At 39.0% G+C, this 14,455-nt stretch overlaps 1 protein-coding gene across 4 annotated transcripts in view; it reads left to right on the top strand.

The window, feature by feature from the left end:
* The window catches only part of g3bp2a (G3BP stress granule assembly factor 2a), a 43,947-nt gene extending 34,122 nt beyond the window's left edge, over nucleotides 1–9,825 (top strand). For all 4 annotated transcript variants that reach the window (XM_061922927.1, XM_061922926.1, XM_061922924.1 and 1 more), the window contains one exon: nucleotides 7,640–9,825. In XM_061922927.1, the coding sequence (XP_061778911.1) occupies nucleotides 7,640–7,915 (276 nt within the window). In that variant the 3' untranslated portion in view covers nucleotides 7,916–9,825. The remainder of the gene's footprint in view (nucleotides 1–7,639) is intronic.
* Nucleotides 9,826–14,455: the final 4,630 nt, after the last annotated feature.

Below are 14,455 nucleotides of genomic sequence, written 5' to 3'. Positions count from 1 at the left end.
ACATTTTGACCAGTTTCGCAAATTATAGACAACAATGGGAGCCGCAATTTTTTTTTGAAATTTTAAATGAAATAACACTGCATATAAAGTTGTTGTTTTTTGCTTTGTGCTATGTATAAACCAAGGGTCTCAGACACGCTGCCCACACCTTTTATATGGAATTCGAAAGCTGATACGGCGCGCAGGTTTTAAATGAATGGCGCTTGTCAGCGTCATGCGTGCTGTGATGGTACAGCATATAGCACCCACTACAACCAGCGTGCCTGATCAGCTGCACGTTTTATGGCGTTTCCGCTTGCTCACGTAGGTGACAGCAAGGCATACTTAGTCAACAACCACACAGGTTACACTGACGGTGGCGGTATAAAAAAAACTAACACTCTTACTAATAATGCGCCACACTGTGAACCCACACCAAACAAGAATGACAAACACATTTCGGGAGAACATCTGCACAGTAACACAACATAAACACAACAGGACAAATACCCAGAATCCCATGCAGCCCTAACTCTTCCGGGATACATTATGCACCCCCGCTACCAAACCCCACCCACTTCAACCTACGCACAGAGGGGGGGGGTTGATGTGTGAGGGAGCAGGGTTGGGGTGGGGGCGGGGTTTGGTGGTAGCAGGGGTGTATAATGTAGCCCGGAAGAGTCAGGGCTGCATGGGATTCTGGGTGTTTGTTCTGTTGTGTTTATGTTGTGTTAAGGTGCAGATGTTCTCCAGAAATGTTTTTGTCATTCTTGTTTGGTTTTGGTTCAAAGTGTGGCGCATTATTAGTAAGAGTGTTAAAGTTGTTTTATATGGTCACCGTCAGTGTAACATGTGTGGCTGTTGACAAAGTATGCCTTGCTGTCACGTACATGTGCAAGCAGAAGATGTATACTGTATAAAAAGTGTTGGGCTGGCACGCTGTTAATTCAGATTGTAGAGAGCGCCAAATGTTGTACCATCATGGCACGCCCTTATTATAGCTGTAAGGGTGAAAATCGGTTAATATTAATCCCGGGAGTTTTCTGCGAGTGGCACTGAAATCCGGAAGTCTCACGGGAAAATTGGGGGGTCCAGCAAGTAAGCTGCTGAGCCGCATCAGAGTGATCAAAGAGCCGCGGGTTGCCGACCCCTGGTATAGTGAAACAGATTTCCCCATAAGAAACAATGTCAACATGAATAATTGGTTCGAGCCTTGACAAAAGTCCCTATTTTATATTACTTTAAAGACACTATAATGTGTATAAGTATCAAAATAACATAACAAGCAGGTAATGGCTCAACAATCTTTTTATTTTTTTATTTAAAAAAAATAATAATAATAATTTTTTTTAGGGCCAGCGTGGCTCGGTTGGTAAAGTGGGCGTGCCAGAAACTTGAGGGTTCCAAGTTTGATCCTCACTTCTGCCAGCCTAGTCACTGCCGTTGTGTCCTTGGGCACCCACCTGCTCCCAGTGCCACCCACACTGGTTTAAATGTAGCTTAAAAGATGTACCGTATTTTCCGCACCATAAGGCGCCCTGGGTTATAAGCCGCGCCTTCAATGAACGGCATATTTCAAAACTTTGTCCACCTATAAGCCGCCCCGTGTTGTAAGCCGCATCTAACTGCGCTAAAGGAATGTCAAAAAAACAGTCAAATAGGTCAGTCAAACTTTAATAATATATTAAAACCAGCGTGATGTGGGCGCGCATGGAATCGTATATCAACATGGACGGAGCTGCTGAAAAAAGCCAACCGGCCTCTTCGCGTAAACTTAATCTTACCTTAACCACTCGCTCATCTTTTCTTCATCCATCCCTTCGAGTTAGCTTTTATGATGACGCCGGCTGGAAAGGTCTCTTTTGGCAAGGTCTTCCTTTTGAATATCACCATGGGTGGAAGTTTCTGGCCATTAGCATGGCAAGCTAGAACCACAGTGAAAGATGACTTCTCATTCCCTGTGGTGCGAATATTCACCGTACGTGCTCCCATTGTATCCACAGTGCGGTTCACAGGAATATCAGTTGCTGTGAAATAGTAATCCGTGTGCGGATGGAGAGATTGCGTCTTTTCATGAACCGGATCCCTGTAGCTTAGTAGGAGCCATTTTGTGGTCTTTACAGATGTAAACACACAAAGGAAATGATAATATCCGCGCGCTTTTTCTTCTTCTACGCGGGCGGGTGGTTGCTTACAGTAGAAGAAGAAGCGCTTCCTGTTCTATGGGGGCGGGTGCTTACCTTGGCGGTTGCTTGCGTAGAAGAAGAAGCGCTTCCTGTTCTACCGGGAAAAAAGATGGCGGCTGTTTACCGTAGTTACGAGACCGAAACTTTATGAAAATGAATCTTATTATTAATCCATATATAAAGCGCACCGGGTTATAAGGCGCACTGTCAGCTTTTGAGAAAATTTGTGGTTTTTAGGTGCGCCTTATAGTGCGGAAAATACGGTACATAATGGGTTTCACTATGTAAAGCGCTTTGAGTCTCTAGAGAAAAGCGCTTTATAAATATACATCTCACTTTTTTTATCCAATACACAACAGCCAATGCGTCCGCGCCCACACAAAAGTCCCGTTTGGTGTACTTCAAAATGTTACAAAACATGTTGCTACAATCAAAAACAAGAGGAATTACCTTGTGGCCTTGACTATTTGTGGCATTTGTCTTAACAGTGTGGGAGTGGTAAACCAGCATAGCATCCCCTTCCACATGTTGCAGCCACTGCTAGCGTTGGCACAATAAAGCAGTGTGAGGCGCTCCTCCATCGACTGGTGTTCCGGCACTGCATTCCCTTTAGCTAAAAGTCCCCCCTGTGGCATCTTTTTCCAAAAAAGTATGGTCTTATCAAAGGGAAAAAGATGGGTGGAAAGCTCCCTTTGCTGATAAAATCCAAGCTGAAGCCTCACCATCAGCAGCCATGCTCCACCGACGCTTTGGATGACTGCTCCTCTTTTTAAACTTTTCCACACACCCACGGCTTGCTTTAAATTGTTCTTCCGTGTTGGTTCCAGCATGCTGACTTTAGTACACTAGTCGCCATATAAATGGCAAGCCTTCTCTCAAATGATGGCCTCGAAAATGTGATCTGCTTCTCATTTAGCAACAACCTTTCCACCTTGTTTTACCATACCATACCAACTTTATTTATAAAGCCCTTTAAAAACAAGCACAGTTGAAAAACAAAGGGCTGTACACCACAAAGAAATAGAGGCAAAGGACAGACTAAAAAATAACATTTAAAACAGAAATAAAAATACACAATTAAAAAGCAAATGTAAATTACCCTAAGAACAGTTTGTTAGATAAAAACAGTTTAAAAGTTAAAAACAGTTCAAAAAGTTAAAAGCTAAAAACAGTTCAAAGTCTCATGCTGGGTTAAAAGCCAGTGAATACAAATGGGTTTTAAGAAGGGTCTTGAAAATGTTTTGCACTTTCTGCTGTCCTTGCGAAGATATTTCACTCGTTCGGCAAAGTTTTTAATAATGGTTGCAACTGTGGACTTGCATCTTCAATATCTGTGAGCCAAAACGTAAACAGGATGTGACGTCGGGGGCCCGCCTCTTAAAAATAGTGTTTTACAGGAAGTGTCATTAAACCGGCAGCACCCATAGCGATTCCTGCGGCAAACAAAATGAATAAATGAAAAAACATTTGTGACATTGGTTGGACTTTGAGGCATATTTGTCTCCATCTAAACCAGGCCTGGTCAATTATTTTGACTCTGGGGCCACATTTAGAGAAAACATTTTGTCTGGGGGCCCGTATATCTATTTTTAGGAACACTAATACAAAACCTCACAATAATGTCTGATTGAATGCTAAAAACGTTATGACAGACCGCCTTAAAAATGTAATGTAATTTTGAATTTTTCTATGAATGGTAAAACACTGAATATTGACAAAAATATGAATGTCACACCCCCTTTCGATCGACATATTTTAATCAACTGAAACGCAACAAAAATGCAACAAACGGTGAAATATGAACGCGAAGGGTACAAAATAAACCCACCTACAATCTGATATATGTGATATATCACTAAGCTTTAGAACTTTGTTGTGAAAATCTCCTTCCGCGTCTGTGGAAACGCTTCCCGCCAACACTGCTTTGTGCCTTGTCTGAGCTGCTGTGACGTAGATTACCATAGTAACTAATTAGATGACCATAGTAACTAATTAGATTACCATAGTAACTGGTATATCAGCCATAAGCACAGATTCCAACCATTGAATTGTATAGTTCAGGGGTCAGCAACCTGCGGCTCTTTGATCAGTCTGATGCGGCTCAGCTGCATACCTGCCAACCCTCACAATTTTTCCGGGAGACTCACGAATTTCAGTGCCTCTCCCGAAAATCTCCCGGGGCAACCATTCTCAGATTTTCACCCGTACAACGATATTGAGGGCGTGCCGTGATGGCTCTGCCTTTAGCGATCTCTATGACCTGTCGTCGCGCCCGCGTCCGCTTTTTCACCATACTAACTGCGTGCCGTCCCAGTCAAAAGTTGTATGCGGCTTCTGCATACACAGGTAAGTGACTGCAAGGCATACTTGATCAACACTCATACAGGTCATACTGAGGGTGGCGATATAAACAACTTTAACACTGTTACAAATATGCGCCACACTGTGAACCCACACCAAACAAGAATGACAAACACATTTCGGGAGAACATCCGCACCTTAACACAACATAAACACAACAGGACAAATACCCAGAATCCCTTGCATCCCAAACTCTTCCGGGCTAATTATTAGTAGATTGCACAGTACAGTACATATTCTGTACAATTGACCACTAAATGGTAACACCCGAATATGTTTTTCAACACACTCGGGGTCCACGTAAATCAATTCATGGGAGTTAAAAACGTTTTGATGCATGCAGAAATTTTATTTCATTTTCTCTGCAGTCGTTCATTGATTTCATAAATGTAACCCATAAGTTTGTTTATACATAGCACAAAGCAAAAAAAAACTTTATATGCAGTGTTATTTCATTTTAAATTTCAAAAGAGTTTTGTGGCTCCCATTGATTTCTTTAACTTGTAAAACGGGTCAAAATAGCTCTTTGAGTGGTAAAGGTTGCCGACCCCTGGTATAGTTGAAGACTTACGGTCATTAAAAAAACATCACTGTACATCATAATGGCAGCTTTCCATCTTAAAGATCTAAAAAAATTATTTGGGAATGTCCGGCGGGCCAGATTGAAAAGCTTAACGGGCCGCATGTGGCCCCCGGGCCTTAATTTGCCGAGGTCTGATCCAAACGGTCGTAGACCGAAAAGAACGCAAATAGAGGCGTTCGTGAATCAAGGTTCCACTGTATGTATGTTGCTTGTGATCTTAACAGTGAAGAACGAATGAGGGGCATTCTGTGTAAGGTTGTAGTATAGTACCGCGATACTAATTCATCATTCGGTACTATACCGCCTCTAAAAAGTACCGGTCCCCCACACCCCCGCCGTCGTCATGACATTGCTGGTTTTACGAGCAGAGGAGCATGTTCGGCAGCGTACAATCACAGAGTACTTACAAGCAGACAGTGTGTAGACAGAAAAGGGAGAATGGACGCATTTTGACTTAAAAACTGATGATAAAGATGAAGTTATAACACTGAAACACCCTCAGGAAGAGGTGCTTTAAGACATGGCTAGCTAGCTAGCGGCTAACATCCATCTGCGGTATTTTAGCTACTTCTAAATCACTAATCCTCGCCTCCATGGCGACAAATAAAGTAAGTTTCTTACAAGTATCATTATCACTGCAGGACGAGGCATAGCTAAACATGCTTCACTACACACCGTAGCTCACCGGCATCACAATGTAAACAAACGGCACTGGTGGATCTACACCTGACATCCACTGTAATGATACCAAGTAAAAGGGCGTATCGAATCGATACTACTATGATTATTACATCGATATTTTTTAGCATCAAAAAATATATTTCCCTTTTTTTTTAATTCACATTATGTTTATAAACTTAGTAAATATGTCCCTGGACACATGAGGACTTTGAATATGACCAATGTATGATCCTGTAACTACTTGGTATCGGATTGATACCCAAATTTGTGGTATCATTTTCATTTCTTTTTTCTTTTTTTTCCATTTATTTATTTCAGGCAATGACATAAAAAAAAGTACAAAGTTGACAACACATAATAATATAAATGAATATAGTGCAAAAGGTAATGTATAGTATGTAATGCATGATTGTCCAGTTTTGCCTGAAAGGGAGTGGGAAGAAGATAACTTATTTAATCCCACCCCCAGTTCTCCATTCAGTGATTATTCACATGAGTTTCACTCATACTTTGTTCAAGGATACAGATGTTGTATCATAGGGGCATTACCACAGGTAACAATAATTATTACACTGTAACAATCATTTGTATCAACAATGTAGGAATAATGAATATACCAACAATGGTAATAGACAACATCATCCAAAACTAATGTAAAGTATCCAAACAGAAGAATAAGTGATCACTACATTTTAACAGAAGTGTAGATAGAACATGATGAAACGGAAAATACACAAATAACAGTAAATGAACAGGTAGATTAATAATCAATTTTTACAGCTTGTCCCTCATAATTGACAAAATAAAATAATGGAAAATGACACCATACGTTACTGCATATGTCAGCAGACTAATTAGGAGCCTTTGTTTGTTTACTTGCCACTAAAAGACAATTTGTCTTGGATGTTCATTATTTTATTTAAGTTCACAATTGCAACAAACATGTTTAATGAACCGAAAGATTTTTTGTTAAAATAATAGATTTTATTTGTAAAAAAAAAAAAAAGCACTTTACATTGAGTAAACATTAGATGAGCATAGTAACTAATTAGATTACCGTAGTAACTGGTATATCAGCCATAAGCACAGATTCCAACCATTGAATTATATAGTTGAAAACTTACGGTCATTAAAAAACATAACCGTAAGATTTTTTGTTAAAATAATAATAATAATAATAATACATTTTATTTGTAAAAAAAAAAAATAAAAAAAAAAAAGCACTTTACATTGAGTAAACATTAGATAACCATAGTAACTAATTAGATTACCGTAGTAACTGGTATATCATCCATAAGCACAGATTCCAACCATTGAATTATATAGTTGAAAACTTACGGTCATTAAAAATCATAACCGTAAGATTTTTTGTTTAAATAATAATAATAATAATAATAGATTTTATTTGTATAAAAAAAAAAAAAGCACTTTACATTGAGTAAACAACCTCAAAGTGCTACAGTGTATTAAAAAAAATAAAATAAAAAATAGAAAGATAATAAAAAATAAAAACTAGAACAGCCAAATAGCTAAAACTAGTATGCATGTATTTAAAAAAAGGCTTTTTTTTAAAAGAAGGGTTTTTAAGCCTTTTTTTTAAAGCATCCACAGTCTGCGGTGCCCTCAGGTGGTCAGGGAAAGCGCTCCACAGACTGGGAGCGACGGAGCAGAAAGCCCGGTCTCCCATTGTTCGTAGCGTTGTCCTCGGTTAATAGAATAAAGCCAATAACGCAATTTTTGTGGTCCCCTTTATTTAGAAAAGTATCAAAATACATTTTGTTACCGGTACCGGGACAACACTAGTTCTGTGTCATGCGAGTGACGTTTTATGTTTCTTGCCCGCCTACAGCCCATCATGTTCCGTGGAGAAGTGCGTCTGAACGTGGAGGAGAAGAAGACGAGGGCGGCGCGCGAGCGTGACAACCGCGGAGACGATCGGCGGGACACGAGGCGCAACGACCGAGGCCTGGGAGCCCCGCGAGGCATGGTGGGAAGCGGCATGATGCGAGAGCGCGACGGCAGGGGACCGCCCCCTCGAGGCGGCATGGCGCCCAAACCGGGCATGGGCTCCGGAAGGGGCTCCGGCGGACCGGGCGAAGGTCGCTACGCCGCCACGCGTCGCTGAAAAACGCGGCGCCACCTGCAACGTGGAAGTAGTAACGTGTTCTTCATCTTCAACCGTTCTACATGTATAAACGTATATTTGGGTTTTTTGGTTCAGTTTTTGGTTCTATTTTTTTTTGTTTTGTTTGTTTGTTGCTTTCGGAATGTGACACAGCCTGTCGAGCGTTTGAAGTAGACGAACAACTACACAAAAATGTCGCTTATTAGTTGTGAGCCGAGGATCCCTTTTTTGGTATCAAGAAATCACAAACTTTAATTTGTAAATTTAGTGGACACCCAACCAGGAGTAATCGACTACCTTTGTAGGAGGGACTGAGAGACTACCACTAAACAGCCCAGTATTTGGAAAAAGAGATTATATATAGAGAGAAATATGCCTTGACTTAAGTGGTAAATCCTTCTATTGCACATTTTCTACCTGCCCGTTACTGTTGAGAAACAGCAAGATGCAAACGTTCCAAAGGGGAGAGGCCTGTCTTTTTTTTTGTTTAGTTTTTTTTCCTCGCCCTTTCCCCCGAGAGACCATTGCTTCAAATGTATTGCATAACGCACTCACCAATATGCACTCATGGGTACTTTTTTTTTTTTTTTGTGGTGTTTCATTGACAAGCTGGAGACGTAACGGGGCGGGCCTCGCTCACAGCCGCAAACTTCTGCTGTTGTACTTTTTCAACTCAAACTTCAATTATTGGCGCTGGATGGACAAGAGGACTCGACCTTGATAAACTTAACAATCCTGGATTTTTATTTTTTTTTTCTTTCTCTCCACCAAACAAGTGACAGTGTGTGTGTGTGTGCTGCGAGGATAAAGGTGACAACGATGGCGGCTCGGTCTGGGTTCTTTCGGTTCCCCTCTCCCGTCTGTCTTCACAATGTGAAAGTGACAGAATAAATGTACAGCAAAGTTTACTTTATTGCTTTTCCTTTTCACTCGGTTGAAATGAAAAAAAAAAAAAAAAAGGTGCCTTCTACTTTCACTTTCTCTTTCCTATAGCGACTTCATTTTTGGATAATACAAAAGTTGCAGTATTTACAAGGATTCTACTTTTCTGCTGAGGTTTTTTCCCCCCCCGTGACTTTGTTGTGTTTGCTCCTATCTGGCCCGAAAAAGGTACATTTAAAGCTGTGACAGCGCCACAATTCAAAACCAAACCATCTTTTTAATGTTCTTTTTGTCCTCCAAATACAATTTTGTAACACGCGTGTGTGTGTGTGATTGGGCTGGCTGTGTTTGCAGCCGACTTGACTCGGCAAATACTTTTATCAACTTTCTAGCTGTCGGTGCATATGTATTTTTCATATTGCTGGTTATTCATTGTGCATAAAATATAATTGTTTTTGTTGCTTTTTTTGGCTGGGAAGGACAGTATGAGATGTTTTTGATTTGTTTGAATCTTGCACTGAAAAGGGGAAAGTGATGTAGCAACTTTATTTTCCTGGATAAATGCGCTAATGAGGTCTTCCTTATCTGGTGGTATATTGCACTATTTTCCAAACATTTCTGGGACAATCTCTTTTTTGCCGCTCGGAACACAGTCTCCTCCCAAATTAACTGTAATAATCTGCATATTTTTCCACACGTGAGCTAGTTTTGATAAATGCTTTTCCTTTTTATGAGCTTATATGTGACAGCTCAGTTTGTCAGGTGTTTTTTTTTTTTTTTTATCTTCACAAAAACAATCTGTAAATTTGTTATTTTATTCCTCCCTGATTGAGATCGCAGTCGGCTGGTGAATGATTCCAGTCCCTTTTTTTTTTTTTTTTAAACGGAAATAGAAGTTTACTGTGTTGGCTGCCATCGTTTAATTGTTGCTATAGTATACAACAGTTTGCAGGTGTATGATTTTTCTTTTGTTTTTCCATTTTGAATGTCAGACCTAATAAACTACTGATATCACAGCGCCACTCATACCCATTGGTCATGTGTAAAAGCTGCGGCCCTGTTATTGCACTTTATCCTAAGGAGGCTATTGTTTTATATACACCAACACAACAGGCTGACAGTAGCATTGAACTTGTGAATTGTGATTGGAAAATGCATTTATAGTGAGGAATAATTAGGTTATGGTGTGTTGTCATTTGGCATTTATTAAGGTTTCCCTTTAGGAACTATAAATAATCTGTTCCAGGCAGGAATCAAGCTGTGGCCATCACCTTTATTAACCATCAGAATCAGAAATACTTTAATAATCCCCGAGGAGAAATGAAGACATACAGGCAATGAAAACACTTGACTGTGCCAAGTACCACCATAATGACCAACATTAAAATACAGGAACAAAGTAGGCCTAAGTATTCATTAAAAACAAGGCAGACGTTTTGTTGATCAAGTACATTTAGTATTTTTGCCCACTATAACACTGTTTGAATATAGGAATATAACACACTTAAATAGTGAATCAAAGAGAGTTACTGATTTCCAACGTGATGTCTGTTTGTTAAATATATTGATAGTGGTTTTCAATAGTAATATAACAGTCTAGACTATTGCAACACACTTCTTGTCGGGATCCCCAGCAAGAACATCCAGAAGCTGCAATACATACAGAATAGTGCTGCTAGGATCCTGATCCTGATGACCATATCACACCAACTCTCAAATCCCTCCACTGGCTTCCTGTTCCACTCAGGATTGAATTCAAAGCCTACTAACACACCAGTGCCTCCATGGAAATGCCCCCCTCTACCTCAAAGGACTACTCACCCCCAAATCCTCCACTCCGGACAGGCTAACCTCCTCCAACGTCCGAGGACAAAGCTACGAACAATGGGAGACCGGACTTTCTGCTCCGCCGCTCCCAGTCTGTGGAACACTCTCCCTGACCACCTGAGGGCACCACAGACTGTGGATGCTTTTAAAAAAGGCTTGAAAACCGTTGTTTTTAAAAAAGACTTTTTTTTTAGATGTATGCATACTAGTTTTAGCTATTTGGCTGTTCTAGTTTTTTTTATTTTTTTATTTTTTTATTATATATATATATATATATATATATTTTTTTTTTTTTTTTTAATACACTAGCACTTTGAGGTTGTTTACTCAATGTAAAGTGTTTTTTTACAAATAAAGTATATTATAATATAAGAGATTAAAAACGGTAGACCTAATTAATATTTAAAAACTAGTTTCTTTACATACACAGGGAGTCACAACAAAAGTCGACTAAATACACAAATATTGTGAAAATATTAATGAATGATAGTAATGAAAAAGTATGTGCAATTAAAACGCATACTGAATTTTTTTTTAATTCTTTCCAAATTACCCTATTTTTCGGAGTATAAGTCGCTCCGGAGTATAAGTCGCACCGGCCGAAAATGCATAATAAAGAAGAAAAAAAACACAAGTCGCACTGGAGTATAAGTCGCATTTTTTGGGGGAAATGTATTTGATAAAAGCCAACACCAAGAATAGACATTTGAAAGGCAATTTAAAATAAATAAAGAATAGTGAACAACAGGCTGAATAAGTGTACGTTATATGAGGCATAAATAACCAACTGGTATGTTAACGTAACATATTATGGTAAGAGTCATTCAAATAACTATAACATATAGAACATGCTATACGTTTACCAAACAATCTGTCACTCCTAATCGCTAAATCCCATGAAATCTTATACGTCTAGTCTCTTACGTGAATGAGATAAATAATATTATTTGATATTTTACGCTAATGCATACTTGCCAACCTTGAGACCTCCGATTTCGGGAGGTGGGGGTTGGGGGCGTGGTTAAGAGGGGAGCAGTATATTGACCGCTAGAATTCACCAAGTCAAGTATTTCATATATATATATATATTTATATGTATATATATAGATATCTACATCCTGAAAATATGCAAACAAGCTGTTTAGATAATTGATACTTCAAACTTGTAATAAGGAATATAACATAACTTGGCTTCTGAGAGTTTCAAAATGTAATGAATAAAATGCTAAAGTTGTTGATAAACAAGCAATTATTTTAATAATTAAATATGGTCATTTTAAATGAATTATTATGATCATTTAAAATCAATTATTTCAAATATGTTTATTTTAATGTATAATTCTATGGCTGAATGTAATAAGGAGTCACGAAAAAATACAAATAAAAATACAATTAATTTTGATGTTTTTAGCAAAATATAGTAAAAATGTATTTAGTTGTTTTTTTAAAATTAATAAATATATTTATTTATAGGTAAGATAAACATAATAATACAATTTATCTCTAGTCTGGATGATTTAGTTCTTGTCACCCTGTTGTCCTCCCGTCATGAAAAAGGGCTGTCCTCACTCAGGTCCGCATGGAGCTGGAGGGGGCGTGGCTTCCAGCTCCGCTGAAAATCGGGAGATTTTCGGGAGAATATTTGTCCCGGGAGAGGCGCTGAATTTCGGGAGTCTCCCGGAAAATTCGGGAGGGTTGGCAAGTATGCGCTAATGTGTTAATCATTTCACACATAAGTCACTCCTGAGTATAAGTCGCACCCCCGGCCAAACTGAAAAAAACTGCGACTTATAGTCCGGAAAATACGGTAAGTCTTTATAACATTTTGGCACAAAATGAGTGTTTTCAGGAGTGGGTGAACAAAGTAGTAGTAGTTTAGATATCGGTGTATAAAATATAATTTTATTAAACAAATAAATATTAACATTTTTGTTACTGATGGACCCTGATAGAATTGATATTTTCATCACGTAAAAAAAAAAGCAATAAAGTACTGAACATATTATTGAGGTTGTATGCAGGGCCGGCCCGTGGCATAGGCCGTATAGGCAAATGCTAAGGGCGCCGTCCATCAGGGGGCGCCACGCCAGTGCCACAAATCTTGGAGAAAAAAAAAAAAAAAGTTGGTACTATTATTTCTAAATACAAAAAATAATCCCACGTTAATTAAAATGCAAAGTAAAGCCTATTTAACAGAAATATTATTTGTTACAACATTCACCCCCCCCCCCACCCCCCCTTCGCACGGTGCGCCCCCTCCCTTCCCGTATCATGACTCTTTTTGGACGTCACCACATCAAAAAATCAACACAAGATGTCAAAACGGCGAAAACTGTCAGGTGCCCAGGGAAGAAAAAAGAGAAAAGAAGAGGAGGAGAAACGAGAAAAAGACAGAGGTAGTAGGTAGGTAACGTTAGCCTACATTAAATTATTTGTCTGTTACAGAATGTGATAGTAACCTGGCTTTTTAGCATTAAGCTAATGTTACATGATTCGGCAATTGCTAATCAATAAATAGCTAGTTCTGTTTTAACGTCGGGTTAATATTGTGGAGGGGGCTAAATTGTTATGGAAAATAATAATGTAACGTTAGGTAATTACAGTACTCCCACCTTACATTCCTCAGGGACATTTGTATTAGATCTTTTAAGCAGGTGTTTTTTGTTTACATTGTTGTTGCCTTCTGGTTAGCTAATGTTTGCCCTGCAGGTAATAGTCACTTTTCCACCCCTTTATATATTAGGTATAGTTGTAAGTAAAAAAAAAAAAAGGTCAAAGACAAAGCTATTCAGTTTCTTGTGAGTATATACACTTCACTGCCGATGTGGGGGGACGCCACCTAAAATCTTGCCTAGGGCGCCAGATTGGTTAGGGCCGGGCCTGGTCGCACCCTCCGGCCAAACTATGAAAAAAACTGCGACTTATAGTCCGGTAAATACGGTAAGTCTTTATAACATTTTGTCACAAAATGAGTGTTTTCAGGAGTGGGTGAACAAAGTAGTAGTAGTTTAGATATCGGTGTATAAAATATAATTTTATTAAACAAATAAATATTAACATTTTTGTTACTGATGGACCCCGATAGAATTGATATTTTCATCACGTAACAAAAAGCAATAAAGTACTGAACATATTATTGAGGTTGTATGCAGAGGTGGGTAGTAACGCGCTACATTTACTCTGTTACATCTACTTGAGTAACTTTTGGGATAAATTGTACTTCTAAGAGTAGTTTTAATGCAACATACTTTTACTTTTACTTGAGTATATTTATAGAGAAGGAACGCTACTTTTACTCCGCTACTTTTATCTACATTCAGCTCGCTACTCGCTACTAATTTTTATCGATCTGTTAATGCACGCTTTGTTTGTTTTGGTCTGTCAGACAGACCTTCAAAGTGCCTGCCTTACTGGTGACGTTTCACTTCGTTCCACCAATCAGATGCAGTCACTGGTGACGTTGGACCAATCAAACAGAGCCAGGTGGTCACATGACCTGACTTAAACAAGTTAAAAAACTTATTGGGGTGTTACCATTTAGTGGTCAATTGTACGGAATATGTACTGTACTGTGCAATCTAATAATAAAAGTTCAAATCAATCAATCAAAAGTGTGAAGGAAAAAAGATACTTGTTTTATTTCAACCGTACATCCAGTCAAAAGCCTCAAGACTGACCGCAAATGAGGACGTTCCTGTCTTCACAATAAAAGTGCCGCGCCATCGCGCCTGCGCTTTCAAAACAAGAGTCTCCGAAAGCCAGTGTAAATTACAAGCTAGCAAGCTACGGAGTTTGACACCAATATATTTCTTGTAAAGTGTATAAAAACGA

The sequence above is a fragment of the Nerophis lumbriciformis genome, linkage group LG27 (genome assembly GCF_033978685.3).
Source record: "Nerophis lumbriciformis linkage group LG27, RoL_Nlum_v2.1, whole genome shotgun sequence".
NCBI lineage: Eukaryota > Metazoa > Chordata > Actinopteri > Syngnathiformes > Syngnathidae > Nerophis > Nerophis lumbriciformis.
Note: the sequence above shows the minus strand (reverse complement) of the source record. Positions and strands in the feature narration are given on the sequence as shown.